The sequence below is a fragment of the Emys orbicularis genome, chromosome 12 (genome assembly GCF_028017835.1).
Source record: "Emys orbicularis isolate rEmyOrb1 chromosome 12, rEmyOrb1.hap1, whole genome shotgun sequence".
In the NCBI taxonomy this organism is placed as follows: Eukaryota; Metazoa; Chordata; order Testudines; family Emydidae; genus Emys; species Emys orbicularis.
In genome coordinates, this window is record NC_088694.1 from 17,446,164 (window position 1) to 17,462,548 (window position 16,385).

Genomic DNA, 16,385 nt, shown 5'->3' on the forward strand with positions numbered 1-16,385 from the left:
CGCATTATCCAGCAGTATGTGCAGTACCTGCAAAACCGAGCGAGGAAGCGACGACAGTGCAATTACTATACTGATGAGGACATGGACTCAGACATTCCTAGAAGCACGGCATGTGGCGATTGGGAGATCGTGGTGGCATTGGGCCAGGTTCATGCCGTGGAATGCAGATTCTGGGCCCAGGAAACAAGCACAGACTGCTGGGACTGCATACTGTTGCAGGTCTGGGATGATTCCCAGAGGCTGCGAAACTTTCGTATGCGTAGGGCCACTTTCATGGAACTTTGTGACTTGCTGTCCCCTGCCCTGATGCGCAAAGACACCAAAATGAGAGCAGCCCTCACAGTTGAGAAGCGAGTGGCCATAGCACTGTGGAAGCTTGCAACGCCCGACAGCTACCGGTCAGTCGGGAATCAGTTTGGAGTGTGCAAATCTACTGTAGGGGCTGCTGTGCTGCAAGTAGCCAATGCAATCATTGACCAGCTGCTATCAAGGGTAGTGACTTTGGGAAATGTGCAGACCATTGTGGATGGTTTTAATGCGCTGGGGTTCCCTAACTGTGGCGGGGCGATAGACGGAACGCATATCCCTATCTTGGCCCCGGCACACCGCGGTGGCCAGTACATAAACCACAAGGGGTACTTTTCCATGGTGCTGCAAGCACTGGTGGATCACCAGGGACGTTTCACCGACATCAACGTGGGATGGCTGGGAAAGGTGCATGACGCTCGCATCTTCAGGAACTCTGGTCTGTTTGAACAGCTGCAGGAAGGGACTTACTTCCCAGACCAGAAAATTACTGTTGGGGTTGCTGAAATGCCTATAGTTATCCTCGGGGACCCAGCCTATCCCTTAATGCCACGGCTCATGAAGCTGTACACAGGCACCCTGGACAGTAGTAAGGAGCAGTTCAACTATAGGCTGAGCAAGTGCAGAATGGTGGTAGAATGTGCTTTTGGACGTTTGAAAGCGCGCCGGCGCAGTTTACTGACTTGGTTAGATCTCAGCACAACCAATATTCCAATTGTAATTGCTGCTTGTTGTGTGCTCCACAATATCTGTCAACAGGGAGATTAGAAGAGCGCAGCAGGGCGTGCTGCGCATCAGAGAAGCTTTGAAAGCCAGTTTCATGACTGGCCAGGGTACAGTGTGACAGTTGTGTTTGTTTCTCTTGAAGTTACCTGCCCCCTATATATATGAAAGGAAATAAAGTCAAAATTGTTTAAAAACTGTTCTTTATTATTTGTTGCACAACACATTGAGAGAAATCCGAAGGTAGACCGGGGGAGGGGAGGGTATAGCGTTGGGGGGGTGGAGGAGGAGGAAAGGACAAGTCCAGAAACCAAATCGAAAGTTCGCATATGCCAGCTTTCTGCTGCTTGGGCGATCCTCTGGGGTTGAGTGTATGGGTCCCCGTAGCCTCCCGCCTCGTGTTCTTGGGCATCTGGGTGAGGAGGCTATGGGAACTTGTGGAGGAGGAAGGGCCGTTATACAGGGGCTGCAGCGGCAGTCTGTGTTCTTGTTGCCTTTCCCGCATTAGATGCACCATAGAGCGGAGCATGTCAGTTTGCTCCCCCATGAGCTTGACCATAGCGTCCTGCCTGCTCTCATCACGCGTGTCCCTCCTCTCTTCGTGTTCCTGTAATGCTTTACAGGACTCCTCAATTGTTTGCCTCCACGCATTCAGCTGGGCCCTATCAGTGCAGGAGGACTGCATGAGCTTGGCGAACATGTCGTCCCGAGTTTGTTTTTTCCGCCTTCTAATCTGGACCAGCCTCTGGGACAGAGTAGATAGGGGCCGCGTTGAAACATTTGCACCTGGGGGAGGAGAAAAAGGGAGGACAGTATTTTAAAAGATACATTTCAGAGAACAAAGGGGACACTTCGGTGTGAATAAGCCATCATACACGGCCGGGCAACAGAATTCAGCTTGCAGGCAGCCTAGGGGCACGCGGGGTTCTGCTTCTTCTACATTCATTTCAGTGCTCTCAAACTGCTGGGCCCCCTTTCCCATAGCAAGCAATGCCTGGTGGGTTTGCCATATAAAAGGAGGGCCTGTGGGCTCTCTGGGATGATTGTTTCACACAACCCCCCCCCCGCGTGGCTCCAATAAGGCTCTGAGCAGGGATGAGCCCTTTAAATTAAACGCGAACAGTCCAGCATCGCTGGGTTTCCCCCCCAACCCCCACCACGTGGCTCCGATCAGGCTCTCACTCACCAGAAATACTTTCTCCAGGGTCATGGTCCGGGAGCCCGCCTTGGGAGTGGGGGGGAGGCTATTGGCTCCAGCCTTAAGAATAGTTCCTGGCTATTCCCCACTTGCCGCCTGTGCACTGTCCTCCTCCTCTTCGTCCTCCAATGACTCTTTCTCCTCGCTCCGTGCAACTCCCCCCTTGCAGGTGTCCATGGACAGTGGAGGGGTAGTGGTGGCGTCACCCCCCATAATTGCATGCAGCTCACGGTAGAAGCGGAATGTATGGGGCCGTGACCCAGAGCGCTCATTCGCCTCCCTGGCTTTTTGGTACACTTGCCTGAGAGCTCCTTGATTTTTGTACGACACTGCTCGGTGTCCCTGGAGTAGCCTCTTTCCGTCATGGCCCAGGAGACTTTAGCGTACGTATTTGCGTTCCTTTTTTTGGAACGTAGTTCTGCCATAACAGACTCGTCTCCCCAACATGCGATGAGATCCAGAACCTCCCGTTCGGACCATGCTGGAGCTCGTCTGCGAATCCGGGACTGCGTGATCTCCGGCGATGGTGGACTCTGCATGGTTGCCTGTGATGGTGAACTGTGCTGATGGTGACCAAACAGGAAATGAAATTCAAAAGTTCCCGGGGCTTTTCCTGCCCACCTGGCTAGTGCATCGGAGTTGAGAGTGTTGTCCAGAGCGGTCACAAGGGAGCATTCTGGGATAGCTCCCGGAGGCCAATAACGTCGAATTGCATTCACAATACCTTTAACCCGGGATTGCGATCTCGATTTAAGCGCTACTCCACTTGCCAAGGTGGAGTACAGAAATCGGATTAAAGAGCCCTTTAAATTAAAAAAAAAACGATTGGTCATGTGGACAGAATCTTTTTTTTTTTTTCGAATTAACTCGGCTAATTCCGAAATAACAGACTAGTGTAGACCAGGCCTTAGAGATTCAGCATGCCTTCATCCGAGGTCTGAGAAAGCACACATACCTGTTTCCTGGTTGTCCTCATCCAAAGAATCTGGCAGCAAAAGCAGAGGAGACAAACCCTGTATTCCTGCCATTTTGTAGGTAAAAACAAGTAGAACAAATGTTTGGAGGGAGAAAGGGTTTTTTATATACATTATAAAAGATAATCCTTCCTGCATCATTAAAGTTAACTTAATTACTTTAAAACATCTTGCCATATAAGGTTCTCCTCTTACCCGAGATTGTAAAATCTTTGAAGCAAGGAACCTGTTTAGCTATTTTGTAAAGCACCATGCAAGTTATTTTAAGGTTATTTTCTCATAACAGTGGTTTTCAACCTGTGGTCCGTGGACTCCTGGGGGTCCACAGACTATGTCTAAGGGAATGGTTGTCATTACCACAGAGCAGCAGTTTTCAACCTGTGGGCTGCAGACCCATGGGGGTGTTTAAGATTTCCAAAGGGTTCCACACCTCCATTTGAAACTTTTTGGGGTCTGCAAATGAAAAAAAAAAAAAGGTTGAAAACCACGATTCATGGCCACTTCAGTGGCGTAGGCCGACAGCTTGAACCATGGAGCTTTGGACAGATGTGGAGAATGAACAACAATTTCTGTACAAGTTTTAATTTTTAATTGAAGAATGACGACCTCTCAAGTACATTGTTAGTTTGGTAAGCCAGGCAAGTTAAAAACAACTTGCAAATTATGCTTCACACAGCTTACATTAGCACTCTTGCAATATATATATATATATACACACACACAAACACACACACTATCAAAGACCTGCCTAGCCCCATTTCTGATATAAGATTATTCAAAATAGACTGCTTGGAAGTGAATATGATGCATGGTTCCTGGCTTTTGTCAGGTTATTGTTTAATTGCCAGGCCATAAAAAGGAAGTATAGTGTTGTGATTAAAGCCCAGGAGGGGAAATGAAGAGACCTGGGTTCTATTCCCAGCTGTGTTACAGATTCACTGTTAGTCTTGGCAAGTTACTTAATCTCTTTGCCTTAGTTTCTGCAAGAAACTTTGGGGGGGAGGGAGGAGAGAAAAAAAAGGGCCATGGAGAATCAGTTAAGTAAAGTGATTTGAGACTTTTGGATGAAAGGTGCTACAGAAGTAAAAACATTAATATTTAAAACCATACACAATCAAAGTGTCAGAAACACATTGTGGTTTTAACGCAACATAACTTTCATAAGTTCATAGATTCCAAGGCCAGAAGGGACCATTGTCATTATCTTGTCTAACCTTCTGCAGAATGGGCCATAGAACTTCCCCAAAATAATTCCTAAGGCATATATTTTAGAAACATATCCAATCTTGATTTAAAAACGGTCAGTAATGGAGAATCCACCACAACCCTTGGTAAGTTGTTCCAATGGTTAATTACACTCACGGTTAAAAATTTACACCTTATTTCCTGTCTGAATTTGTCTAGCTTCAGCTTCCAGCCATTGGATCATATAAATTCCTCTGCTAGATTGAAGAGTCCATTATTAAATATTTGTTGCCAGTGTAGGTATTTATAGACAAACTGTCACCCCTTAAACGTTCCTCTTTGTTAATATAAATAGATTGAGCTGTTTGAGTCCATCACTATAAAGCACATTTTCCAATCCTGTAATGATTCTCGTGGCTCTTCTCTGAGCCCTCTCCAGTCTATCAACATTCTTCTTGAATTGTTGACACCCAGAACTGAACACAATACTCCAGCAGTGATCACACCAGTGCCAAATACAGAAGTAAAATAATCTCTGCTCCAATTTGTGATTCCTATTTATGCCTCTAAGGATTACATCAGCCCTTTTGGCTTTGGTCTCAAAAAAAAGAGGAAAAAACAGTTACAAAACAAATAACCAGACAATCTAGAAACTTCTAGAAGTGGACATAATTCAGATTTGTTGAAACACAGGGATAACCAGATCAAATCAGTATTCCATCTATTCCAATATACTTACCATTTTCTGTACTAAAGTGCAAAGCACGCCTCTTCAAAATTTGACTTTACAAATTAAAGCACACAGCTCCTCAAAAAAAAAAAAAAAAAAAAAAAAAAAAAAAAAAAAGGCCATCCCCACATGCAATACTCCTCCTGGGAGGGTGAATGGAGGCACCTCACGTAACATCTGGTAGTCACATTGTTTATGCATCATTAGCACTTAGATGGATGCAATACAAGAACTTGGATAGAACTGTATCCTGTCTGTGACAATACCCAGTACCAGATGATTCAAGAGGTAGAAGGAAGAAGCTATGAAGTAGGCAGGTTTATTCCTGTCCATAAGAGAAGAAACCCCTTATCGAAGGTTGCCTTGTGCCCCAAAAGCAGGAGGATTTATCATCTTATCCAAGGTATTAAAAAAAAACTAAAACTAGTATTTCCATGTTCCTTTAGTGAGTGATTTACCTAGCCACTGTGGATTCCTTCAGGAGAAATTTCGCTTTCAGTAATTTGCCACCAAGCATAAAGGCCCCTAAATTTTATTTTATTCCTTAAAAGTTTACTTTCTCCCACCCCCTACCCCAAGACATTGTTAAAGCTCCGAGGTGTTCTCTCTGGTTCCTTTTTGCAGAGTTCCCTGATCCCAGTCTCAGGAGTTCAAAGCCAGTTTTATTTGTCTCACTACAGTATTAGTGCTCTAAGGGCCTGATTTTCAGAAGTTATGGGCGTGCAAATTGGGCATTTGAGAATACAAATGAGCGGAGCATTTAACCGTACATTTGCATGCATGATCATAAGTGCATGTCAAAGTTAGGCATAGACTGAGATGCACCTAAAATTAAAAACCACAAATTTCAATTTTTTCAATATAAATTTGAAGGGATGGGAAAAAACACTTTAATCAAGTGCACAAGAACTGTTTTATATGACTGCAATTTTAGTACAATGCATTAGTAAAAACCCATTTAAAGAAAAGAATCTACTAGTTTTATTTAAAATTTTAAGATGGTGGTTTTTGTTATGTTTTTACTACATTATGCTATTAATCATTGCCGAAAAAGAAGGGGTGCTTTATAAGCACAATTACTGCTTCCTACTTCTATTTTTATTACTAAAAGAGCAATACCTTGATTTGAATTTTCCTCCAAATATATTTTTAGTTTTGTTTTGAAGGGTGCTTAGAGTTAGAAGCACCAAAAAACCCCCCAAAGAAACCTCCAAAACTTTGAAGTCCCACTATTATTATCTGTACTAAATTTTAGTTATTTTCTGATTATTAGATTACCTTACAACAGTAAATGCACGTTTCTAGACATTTTAAACAAGTGTTTCTTATTTATTCACAATTTAGACAGTTTAAAGAAAGACACAAAAGAAATACAAATGACAACATCAAAATGAAAAGGAAGTTTAGTGACAGAAAGTGAGTTTCTATAGCCAGTGCTCTCCATACATTTCAAAATATTATCCAAACACTGCAGATGCAGAACTCAAATCAATGCCACACGATAAACTGCTGTTACTATTCTCTTTGAAATTAAAATGGAAATGGAAGTTAGCTGCCTCTTTATTTATGATCACATGAACCACCTAATTTTCCATTTCTGCTTAAAGCAACATTTAATATCTTTTACAAGATGAATTCTGCAATACATTTTGAAGTAGCAACTTCATTTTGTCTGAGCTCTGCTTAAAAGAAAGTCAGTGTCAATTTTCTTTTTAAACAAACAGTTTTCCATCTTGCTTGTCAAACATGCAATTCAGAGCAGCGTTACACTTGCGGCTTGGAGGTATCCTTGGAGATACTGCAAGGCTTCTGCATTCAGACTAGTACTCAGCATTGATGGAACCTTAAACATAAATAAGACAGAGGCATTAATATGTGTATGCACTAACCAAATACCACTATATTTCAGGATTGCATCAGTCTGAGGGTATAAGGTACGGCGCTAACTGAAGTCCTGACACAAGGAGTTTTGCAATGTGAAAGCACTTCCTGCAACAGACATGCCAGTGTCTGCCAGCACAAGAGATTAGTATCAGAGATCTTAATTCCCAGCATTTTTCAATACTGCACCTTGAAATTGAAATTAACATGAGCAGCTTCGCTTATATTGTTGTATTACCAGTTTGAGTAGAATGTGAAAAATGAAAACAAACCAAGTACAAAAATCAGGTGCCTTACACAGTAGGCTGTACCCTGATCTCTCTCTTCCTCAGAAATCTTGAAGACTACTAAGAGTTATGAAAACTTAAAAATATTATATGGTCTAAGGTATTTTTAACTGCAGCCTATTAGTATGTCCAGGCACGAGACTCTTCATCCTGAAAAGGTGTTTTCCATGCCAACAGTAACACAGCTTAGTGTTTTTCAAACCGTGGGTCGTGACTCAGTACTGGGTCGCCTTGCTCTGGTCAGCATCACCGACCGGGCCGTTAAAAGTCCCTTCGGCAGTGCTGCCCAGCTAAGGCAGGCTAGTGCCTACCTTTTCCAACACCGCGCTGCACCCCGGAAGCGGCCAGCAGCGGGTCTGGCTTCTAGGCAGGGGGGACACAGGGCTCTGCGCGCTGCCCCCACCTCGAGCACTGGCTCTGCACTCCAATTTCCGGCCAATGGGAGCTGGGGGAGAAGGGGGGACGGTGCCTGTGTGCGAGAGTTGTGCACCTCCGCCTAGGAGTTGGACCTGTTGCTGGCTGCTTCTGGGGCGCAGCACGGTCCACGGTGCCAGAACAGGCGGGAAGCCTGCCTCTGCACCCCGGCTGTGCTGCTGACCAGGAACCGCCGGAGGCAAGTCCACGCCCCAACCCCGTGCTCCAATCCCCTGCCCCAGCCCTGAGCCTCCCCAAACCTTGAACCCCTTCTTGCACCCCAAGCCCCCCATCCCCACCCCAGAGCCTGCACCCACAGCCCAGAGCCCTGACCCCATTCCCCACCCCCTTCCCCAGCCCAGAGCCCCCTCCCACACCCTGCACCCCTCATTCCCGGCCCCAGCCTGCAGCCCTCACCCCCGCACTCCAACCCTCTCCCACACCCCAAACCCCTCATCCCCAGCTCCATTGGGTTGCAGGCATCAACAATTTTATTCAACTGAGTCCCCAGAAAAAAAGTTTGAAAACCACTGACATAGCTGAAGACACTGATTTGGAGCTTTACCATTCTATTTAACTCATTAGTGGCATTTTTTCTCTGGATTCTGCTTCCAGTCCAGGCATCATCTTCCCCAGAAGACCAATAAATGCATTAGAATCTAATTCAGAATAGTTTCCCCCCCTCCCCCCCAACCCACCCTTTTACCAAGAGAAGATAGTTTACCCTAAGAGGTGACAACATTTTAAACTCTTCTCAGAATCCAACAGAAGTATTTGGGCCCTTATTAGCCTAGCAAAATATACCTTACAGAAAAATACTTCAGTTGCAAACTAAATGAAACATCCACTCAGTTTTTCTGGCTAGCAAGACAACTTGCACAAAAGAAATCCGTTGTCAAAAGGGTATCTTCTCTCTGTAGAAACGGAGATTAATGTGCCTTACATTAACTGTTACCTACCCTGCCTGGACATGCAGTAGATAGTTTGTGAAGAGACTGTGCCAGGTGGATTTTAGGATTGTTCACCATTTGACCCACAGGATCATGTTCTTTTTTCCCAGCAAAGGCAAGCTGAGAGAATGCAGTCTGGTATCCTGGGGTATCTTCTATATCAATGAAGTGTTCTTCATCAGGGATGGTATCATCTTCAGGCAGTTCAAAGAGACCAATTAGAGCCTGCAGTAAAGGAGTCCTACAACAGGACGAAGGAGGATAAAACCAAAATAGACACACATTATGTCAGCATGGATGGATTTTAAAAGAATACTGAAAACTCAAATTTATCTGAACCTGAGTGAGAACTAACAAAGGGCCAGGTGTTCATAGATTGCGTCCTGACTTGTGCAAATATGGGCTGTGTAGGTGTAATGGATGTGCACAAAAATTTACAGGCACAACTTGGATGCTCTTATTAAAGAGATGGAGAATGTATTCATCTTGGATTGTCTCAAGTTCTCTTAAAGTGTCTAAGGAAAGCAACTCTTTTAGACTACTCCATTCATGCTGCCATTGAATTTTTTCCTAATATTCTAACATTGAGATCAAATCATTTTAAATATAACTTAAGTTACTTGCCATTTGGACAATGGAATTTCTACGAGGCTTGATGGCAAACAAGAATTTTATTAATGGAACAATGGCAACATCAGAACGAAAGTTATATATAGGCTCAATTATATTGCCATTCTGAAGACCAATGAGTCAAAACCTGGCTTGATTTTTCATAAGTAATGCAAAGGTAAAGGAAAGTAATATTCTCTCAAGCAGGGTCCTAGCTGACCTGTCCAATGCTGCATCCCTGTCAGATAAGTTTCAAAACAATACTGACATCTGCTCTGGAAGCAGTATAATATCTCTCTTAGTAACAGCAAACAGGCCTGAACACTCACTCCATATTGCAGCAAGCATATCTAAGACCACAAAAAGACATTTTATTTTTTTTAAAAGGGATTTGATTAGTTCAATTGTATAAGCAACACTCAGTATCTTCACCAACAAACCTTCAGGAGTTGTTCTGCACTTACCACAGTTTTGTGTATTCTGTGTCCATCATGGGAGGACACTCCGTTAGTATTTTAGTAATACCAACAGCACAGATTTTCTTCTCTACTTGTCCAGATACTTTCTGTATTTCAGGAATTATAATTTTCTCCAAAACCATTCCAAACATCCTATTGTGATGTTATAAACAGAAAAATAAGTATAAATAAAAATGGTGAAGGGGAAAAATCCGCCAATTATATTTAAAATAAACATATACTAAAACTGTATGTAATCTTCAGGGAGCGATCTAAAGAAAAGCAATGCTATGCCATCACTGAGGTGACCTGAAATGGGTTCATTCAAAAATCCAAACCAAGCCAAGTTTAATTTCCTAACAGGAACAGAATCAAACTTCACAATTCCCCACGATCATCAGTGAAGTGATCTAACGAGTTCATTCAATAGAAATTACATGGAAAAGTAAGTTAGATACGCTAGGAAGAAAAGAAAGACTAGAGGATATGAGAACTACCCAGTCTTAGAGAACAAATAAGGACAGCAACAAGAGGCATCAAAAAACCATACAAAAATGTGGAATCTAGCATGACAGAGCATTCCCAGAGGACCCAAGCTGGAAATTGTGTGTAGGCAGCACGCTCTTCCCATGGATCGAGGCGAAACAGGGAATACCTCTTGCCCTCTTCAGGAGACACTCTTTGGCAGATACTCAGACAATCAGAATGATTCAGGAGGAAATCACAATCAGCCAGTCTCAGCAGAAGAAAGTATTACTGCTACATGGAGCCTTTGATATGGTAGCAGAAATCTCAGCGGATAACCCCTCCTCCAGGATGGGGGGGAATAAAATGACTATTTAGTTGAAGGGACAAGTACTTGTTTTCTGATTTTTAAGTAGCAGACCAACTATTTCCCACTTACAAGTAGTAAATATACAAAAGTCTTAAGTAAGAATGATACTAACTTTGGCTGTATGCTGTCAAATATTTCTTGAAGTGCTAACGCCCCATATTTTACACAGTACAAATTAATGAAGACTAGGAAACCTATTGAAAGAAAAGGATCAAGTTAAAAAACTATCTAAAGAATATTTGTACATACTATTGTATAACAAGAGAATTCTCTGAACTAGCTTTAGAATGAGAAACAGACTGCACCATTACTACTCAACCTGGCATAAGACATCTGATTTCAAAAAGTGGCATTTTTTGATAGGATTAGAAATGGTGATCCAAAGAATGTAAAATTTTAGTTATAGGAACTAGCTTCATTCCAGTTATCGAGATTTGTTCAAAAAGTTATGCACAGGGTACAATTTTAGATATCTAAAAAGAAATGAACAAAGATTGATTTTCTCATGCAATGTGTTCAAGCTCCTGCCATAATTAGATAAACTAAGAATTATGGCAATTGTAACACAACAACTGTCAACCCTCTTTCCTATGTGGCTGTTAGGAAAATCACTTAATTTCAGTTTGATGTAGGTTGTTATAACAATCATACCATTCTCATTCCTGCCAAAGACACACATTTAACTACAAGACTAAAGATTTTGTGGCATATTGTATTATTTACATAGTGAAAGAACACAAGATTATATACTGAGTAACTATGATACTCTCTAAATTATGGTGTAAATCACCAAAACACATTTCAGTTATTTGCCATACAATTTGCTTGTGTAACGCAAAACCCTAACGATGACCACAGCTGTGTTAAGGCAGAATAACGTCCCAAATGCATGAAATGTGAGAGTCCTATGTGCTGATCTGTTGATATAATTGACATACAAGCACATCGGGTCACTGTAAAATTTCTGTATTTAGAGTGCAAGTTTGATGAAGCTGGAATATATATTGCTTCTCAGTATCAATTTGAGATGAAAATGAAAAGTCTTATGGAGTGTTTTATCAATAGTGGTGTCAGCAATATGAAGGTGGAAAGGAACACACACAAGTCTTTCCCCATAACTTCTTATTTCCCTTATTTTGGATGGATGGAGTGCAGCCTTAACTGCCTCAAGATGTAGTTTTTGTTCGCTAATAGAAATAAGTTGGTATAAATCACAGAAGTTCGAGATGCAAAAGACCTGTTAGGTCATGTACTCATCCCCCTTAGCCACTGCAGGATTCTTCCCTATGGTAAGTTCATCCAGTCACTTTTTGTGTTCCAAGTTATAGGGATTTCTGTATATCAGAATTCATATATGGCACAAAACTTACTTTTGATAAACTTTGTTGTTTTGGAATTTTGCAGTCTTTGGAATAGTAGAATGAAGATTTGCTTCCTGTACTGGTCAACTGATTCTCTAGAAATTTAAAACAATTATTCAAGTTACAACTGTATCTTGCTAATGTAGTTTTATAGAAAGCGTATATAAGAGTTTAATTTAAAATTATGACATTTGATTGAATTTAGCACTGGTATCTTTCAAAGTACATAAATATGTCTGGTCTTCAGTAATTAGGCTTGAACCCTAGTTTCACGCAGTTATACTCACGGAGGCATATGCTCTATAATACTGTTGAGAAGATAGAATCCTTGATGGTCATTAGCTTTAGAGGCAATCAGCTTCTGGAACACACCTAATAATCCAGGCTGTAAGTGAAACAAATGAAAGACAGCATTTTTCTCTGGTGTGACTTAGCAGATATGATGAGAACTAGCAAAAGTCATGCACCTATTTTCCTAAAAAGTATATCAAGGAGAATCAAATCAATCAATCTAACAGACAATTTCATTTTTGCAGTTAGGGACAAAAAGATTTAGCAAAAGGACATTGATGGAACCAAGTGTTCAAGAGTTAGAGCTAACTTTGAAAACTACTTGAAAGCCAAAGCTAATTCAGAACATGGCTGCCTGCCTGTTCAATGGCATTATCTGCTCAGGCCTGACTCTGTGAAGCTGGGTGGTGATGGAGGGTCATGACACGCAGGACAAATCTGCTGCTGGAAGTTGCAGGGAGAAGCATGGGGGGCATATTTGTTCCTCACCATTCCAATGCTCTTTCTGGGAGAAATCTTTGTCCTTTCCTGTTCCAGAGCTCTACTGAGAGGCTCCAGCTTCTCCCATCTCACTAGCAGAACTGGGAAAATCTATTTGCCTGCCAAGAGCAGCAGGGTCTGGGCACAAGAATTCTGCATCTACAATGGTTAGCTGTGTGACGGAGTGGTTGCCATCAATAAAGAAAAATAGAATGAAGAGGATGTGCAGTGTACATTGTGTTGTGTACATTATTCTTCAGTTTACTATATGAGAAGTTTGAGTTTACAAAGGGAGTAAAAACTCTGCATTAATCTTGCTACCTACTAAATTTGTTAAGCTTTGGAAAGTGTGTCAGTATCTCATTTGTCTGAATTAAAAAATGCAGTGATAGGCATGTTGCAGTCAAATTAACCCAACTTACAATTTTGTCAGCTGCAGCACTTGCTATTGTATTGGCACCCTTCTCTAAGTATGCCTGGAGGAGTCTCACCAAAGGAGGAATGTTTCCTGTCCTTTCCCACAGTACTGGCTGGAGGAGATGAGGAAACAATGCCATGTAGGATGACGGGATGTCATTTTTATGTATTTCCAATAGCAAAGACATCACTTGAAACACGTATGGAATAAACTCTGTTATGAGGGAGTAGAAAATGACATTTACACACAGTTGAAAGGGTCACTATCAATTCATACAAACATATTTCTGTCTAAATTATTTTTAAACCTACTATTGTTACAAGTAACACCTAAGATCCCTGTAATGAAACCTAGGAAAAAAAGCTTTTCTGCCCCCACATTTACTTATTGTATACATTTGCAAGCACTTTGTGTATAGTCAAATTCAAATTTTCTCCATTTGTCAATCTTTCACAGAGAGGAGAAAAACTTGAAGACTATGTAGATGTTAGAAAGCTGCAAAAACTGGTAGGATGATTCGGGGGTAAGAGTAGTAAGTAGGGCTGTCAAACAATTAAAAAAAATTAATCGCGATTAATCGTGCCATTAAAAATATTAATCACGATTAATCGCACTGTTAAACAATAGAATACCATTTAAATATTTTTGGATGTTTTCTACATTTTCAAATATATTGGATTACAACTACAACACAGAATACCAAGTGTACAGTGCTCACTTTATATTTATTTTTGATTACAAGTATTTGCACTGTAAAAAAACAAAAGAAATAGTATTTTTCAATTCACCTATTACAAGTATTGTAATGCAATCTCTATTATGAAAGTTGAACGTACAAATGTAGAATTATGTACAAAAATACTGCATTCAAAAATAAAACAAACAATGTAAAATTTTAGAGCCTGCAAGTCCACTCAGTCCCACTTCTTGTTCAGCCAATCACTCAGACAAACACGTTTGTTTACATTTTAGGGAGATAATGCTGCCTGCTTCTTGTTTACAATGTCACCTGAAAGTGAGAACAGGCGTTCTCATGGCACAGTTGTAGCCGGCGTCACAAGATATTTACGTGCCAGATCCGCTAAAGATTCATATGTCCCTTCATGCTTCAACCACCATTCCAGGGGACATGCTAATGACGGATTCTACTTGGTAACAATCCAAAGTTCATTTTCATTATCTGACTCAGATGTCACCAGCAGAAGGTTGATTTTCTTTTTTGATGGTTTGGGTTTTGCAGTTTCCGCATCGGAGTGTTGCTCTTTAAAGGCTTCCAAAAGTATGCTCCAAACCTCGATCCTCTCAGATTTTGGAAGGCACTTAAGATTCTTAAACCTTGGGTCGAGTGCTGTAGCTATCTTTAGAAATCTCACATTGGTACCTTCTTTGCGTTTTGTCAAATCTGCAGTGAAAGTGTTCTTAAAATGAACAGTGTGTGCTGGGTCATCATCCGAGACTGCTATAACATGAAATATATGTCAGAATGCGGGTAAATCAGCAGGAGACATACAATTCTCCCCCAAGGAGATCATGCACAAATTTAATTAACGCATTTCTTTTTAACGAGCGTCATCAGCAAGGAAGCATGTCCTCTGGAATGGTGGCTGAAAGATGAAAGGGCATACAAATATTTAGCATATCTGGCACATAAATACCTTGCAATGCCGGCTACAAAAGTGCCATGCAAATGCCTGTTCTCACTTTCTGGTGACATTTTAAATAAGACAAGGGCAGCATTATCTCCTGTAAATTAAAACAAATGTTTGTTTTAGCAATTGGCTGAGCAAGAAGTAGGACTGAGTGGACTTGTAGGCTCTGAAGTTTTACGTTGTTTGTTTGAGTGCAGTTATGTAAAAAAAAAAAAAAAATCTACCTTTGTAAGTTTTCACTTTCATGACAAAGATTGCACTACAGTACTTGTATGAGGTGAATTGAAAAATACTATTTATTTTATAATTTTTAGTGCAAATATTTGTAATCCAAAATAATATACACTTTGATTTCAATTACAACACAGAATACAATATATATGAATTGTAGAACATCTAAAATATTTAATAAATTTCAGTTGTTTTTTTAACAGTGCAATTAAAACTGCAATTAATTTTTTTGAGTTAATCACGTGAGTTAACTGCAATTAATTGACAGCCCTAGTTGTAAGTTAACTATTTTTTTTTTAAATTGGTTAAATTTTCAGTTGGCATGTCCTGTATGAACAAGGAGATGTTGGGATACTGTATTTTATAAATAAAGCTCTTTGGAACTGTAGATATAATATGTAACTCAGAATTACTGCATTAACAGATATGTGTAGTAAGTCATTGCACATTACATACACTACAACACAGGATGGAAACACAGACAGCTACTTATTGCTTTTAGTTACCTTGCACATCATTCTGTAGTATCTCAGTAAACACCATAAACAAAGCCTCTTCGAAGCTTCCAACAGCAGCAGGGTTTGCTTTGCAAGTTATCCTTATCGACAAGCATATTGACTCAAACATGTAATGGTTAAAGTGAGGTTTGCTTGGGTTCTAAAAACAAGTTATGAATAAACAATCAACTCAGACTTTGAGCCAAGTCAGTTATTTAACACAATGTAACTTATATTTAAATAGAAATCTACAGCTTCTTAATCTAATTTTAGTCAAAGAATAAGTGCATTATGCTATATTTTTCTAACAGTAATTCCATTGACACCATGGGATAAAGCAGCAAGATCCACTAATATTCGTTGTCTAAGTTCTTATCAGTTTTGGAAATATACAAATACGGTTTTCATAACTAGACAAACCAAACAAATATAAAAAAAGAAACAGCATGGGAAAACATCTCCTGAAAAAAATAAAAAATATATTTTGCAGTTACGTAACAACGTTCATTCAATTCTTTATCTATACAGAATGGCCTTTATTCCCTACAGCAAAAATGTAGGCTTTAAAAAAAAAAAGTTCATTTGGTTAGCAGTTGAAGGTGGTCTGTAGTCTTCACAGGATTGTCTACATAAAGTATAGCAGTCCAACTTGAACTGAAAAAATCTGTTAGTGATCAAGAGATTTAAACATATCAAGAGTTAATTTCTTCTTTTATAAATAACATTTACAGCCTCCATATTTCATTGGTTTAAACAACTGCCTGAGAAGTCCCCAATACAAAGGAAAAACCAGACAGTTTTAAGATCTATGTGACTATCCGTGAAAAATCCAGATTTATATACTCGCCGTTTGTGTATATACAAAAGTTTGTACTAAAATAATTGTTATATTATAAATACACTTAAAA

The 16,385-nt window shown here is 40.5% G+C and overlaps 1 protein-coding gene across 1 annotated transcript in view; it reads right to left on the reverse strand.

The window, feature by feature from the left end:
• Positions 1-6,443: 6,443 nt before the first annotated feature.
• Positions 6,444-16,385, reverse strand: part of CSE1L (chromosome segregation 1 like) — a 35,236-nt gene continuing 25,294 nt past the window's right edge. Inside the window, exons 18-25 of the mRNA XM_065414318.1 lie at positions 15,487-15,637; positions 13,105-13,313; positions 12,199-12,296; positions 11,921-12,006; positions 10,663-10,744; positions 9,722-9,868; positions 8,658-8,889; positions 6,444-6,959 (exon numbers count right to left, since the gene is read on the reverse strand). Coding sequence (XP_065270390.1) covers positions 6,870-6,959; positions 8,658-8,889; positions 9,722-9,868; positions 10,663-10,744; positions 11,921-12,006; positions 12,199-12,296; positions 13,105-13,313; positions 15,487-15,637 — 1,095 coding nt within the window. The 3' untranslated portion in view covers positions 6,444-6,869. The remainder of the gene's footprint in view (positions 6,960-8,657; positions 8,890-9,721; positions 9,869-10,662; positions 10,745-11,920; positions 12,007-12,198; positions 12,297-13,104; positions 13,314-15,486; positions 15,638-16,385) is intronic.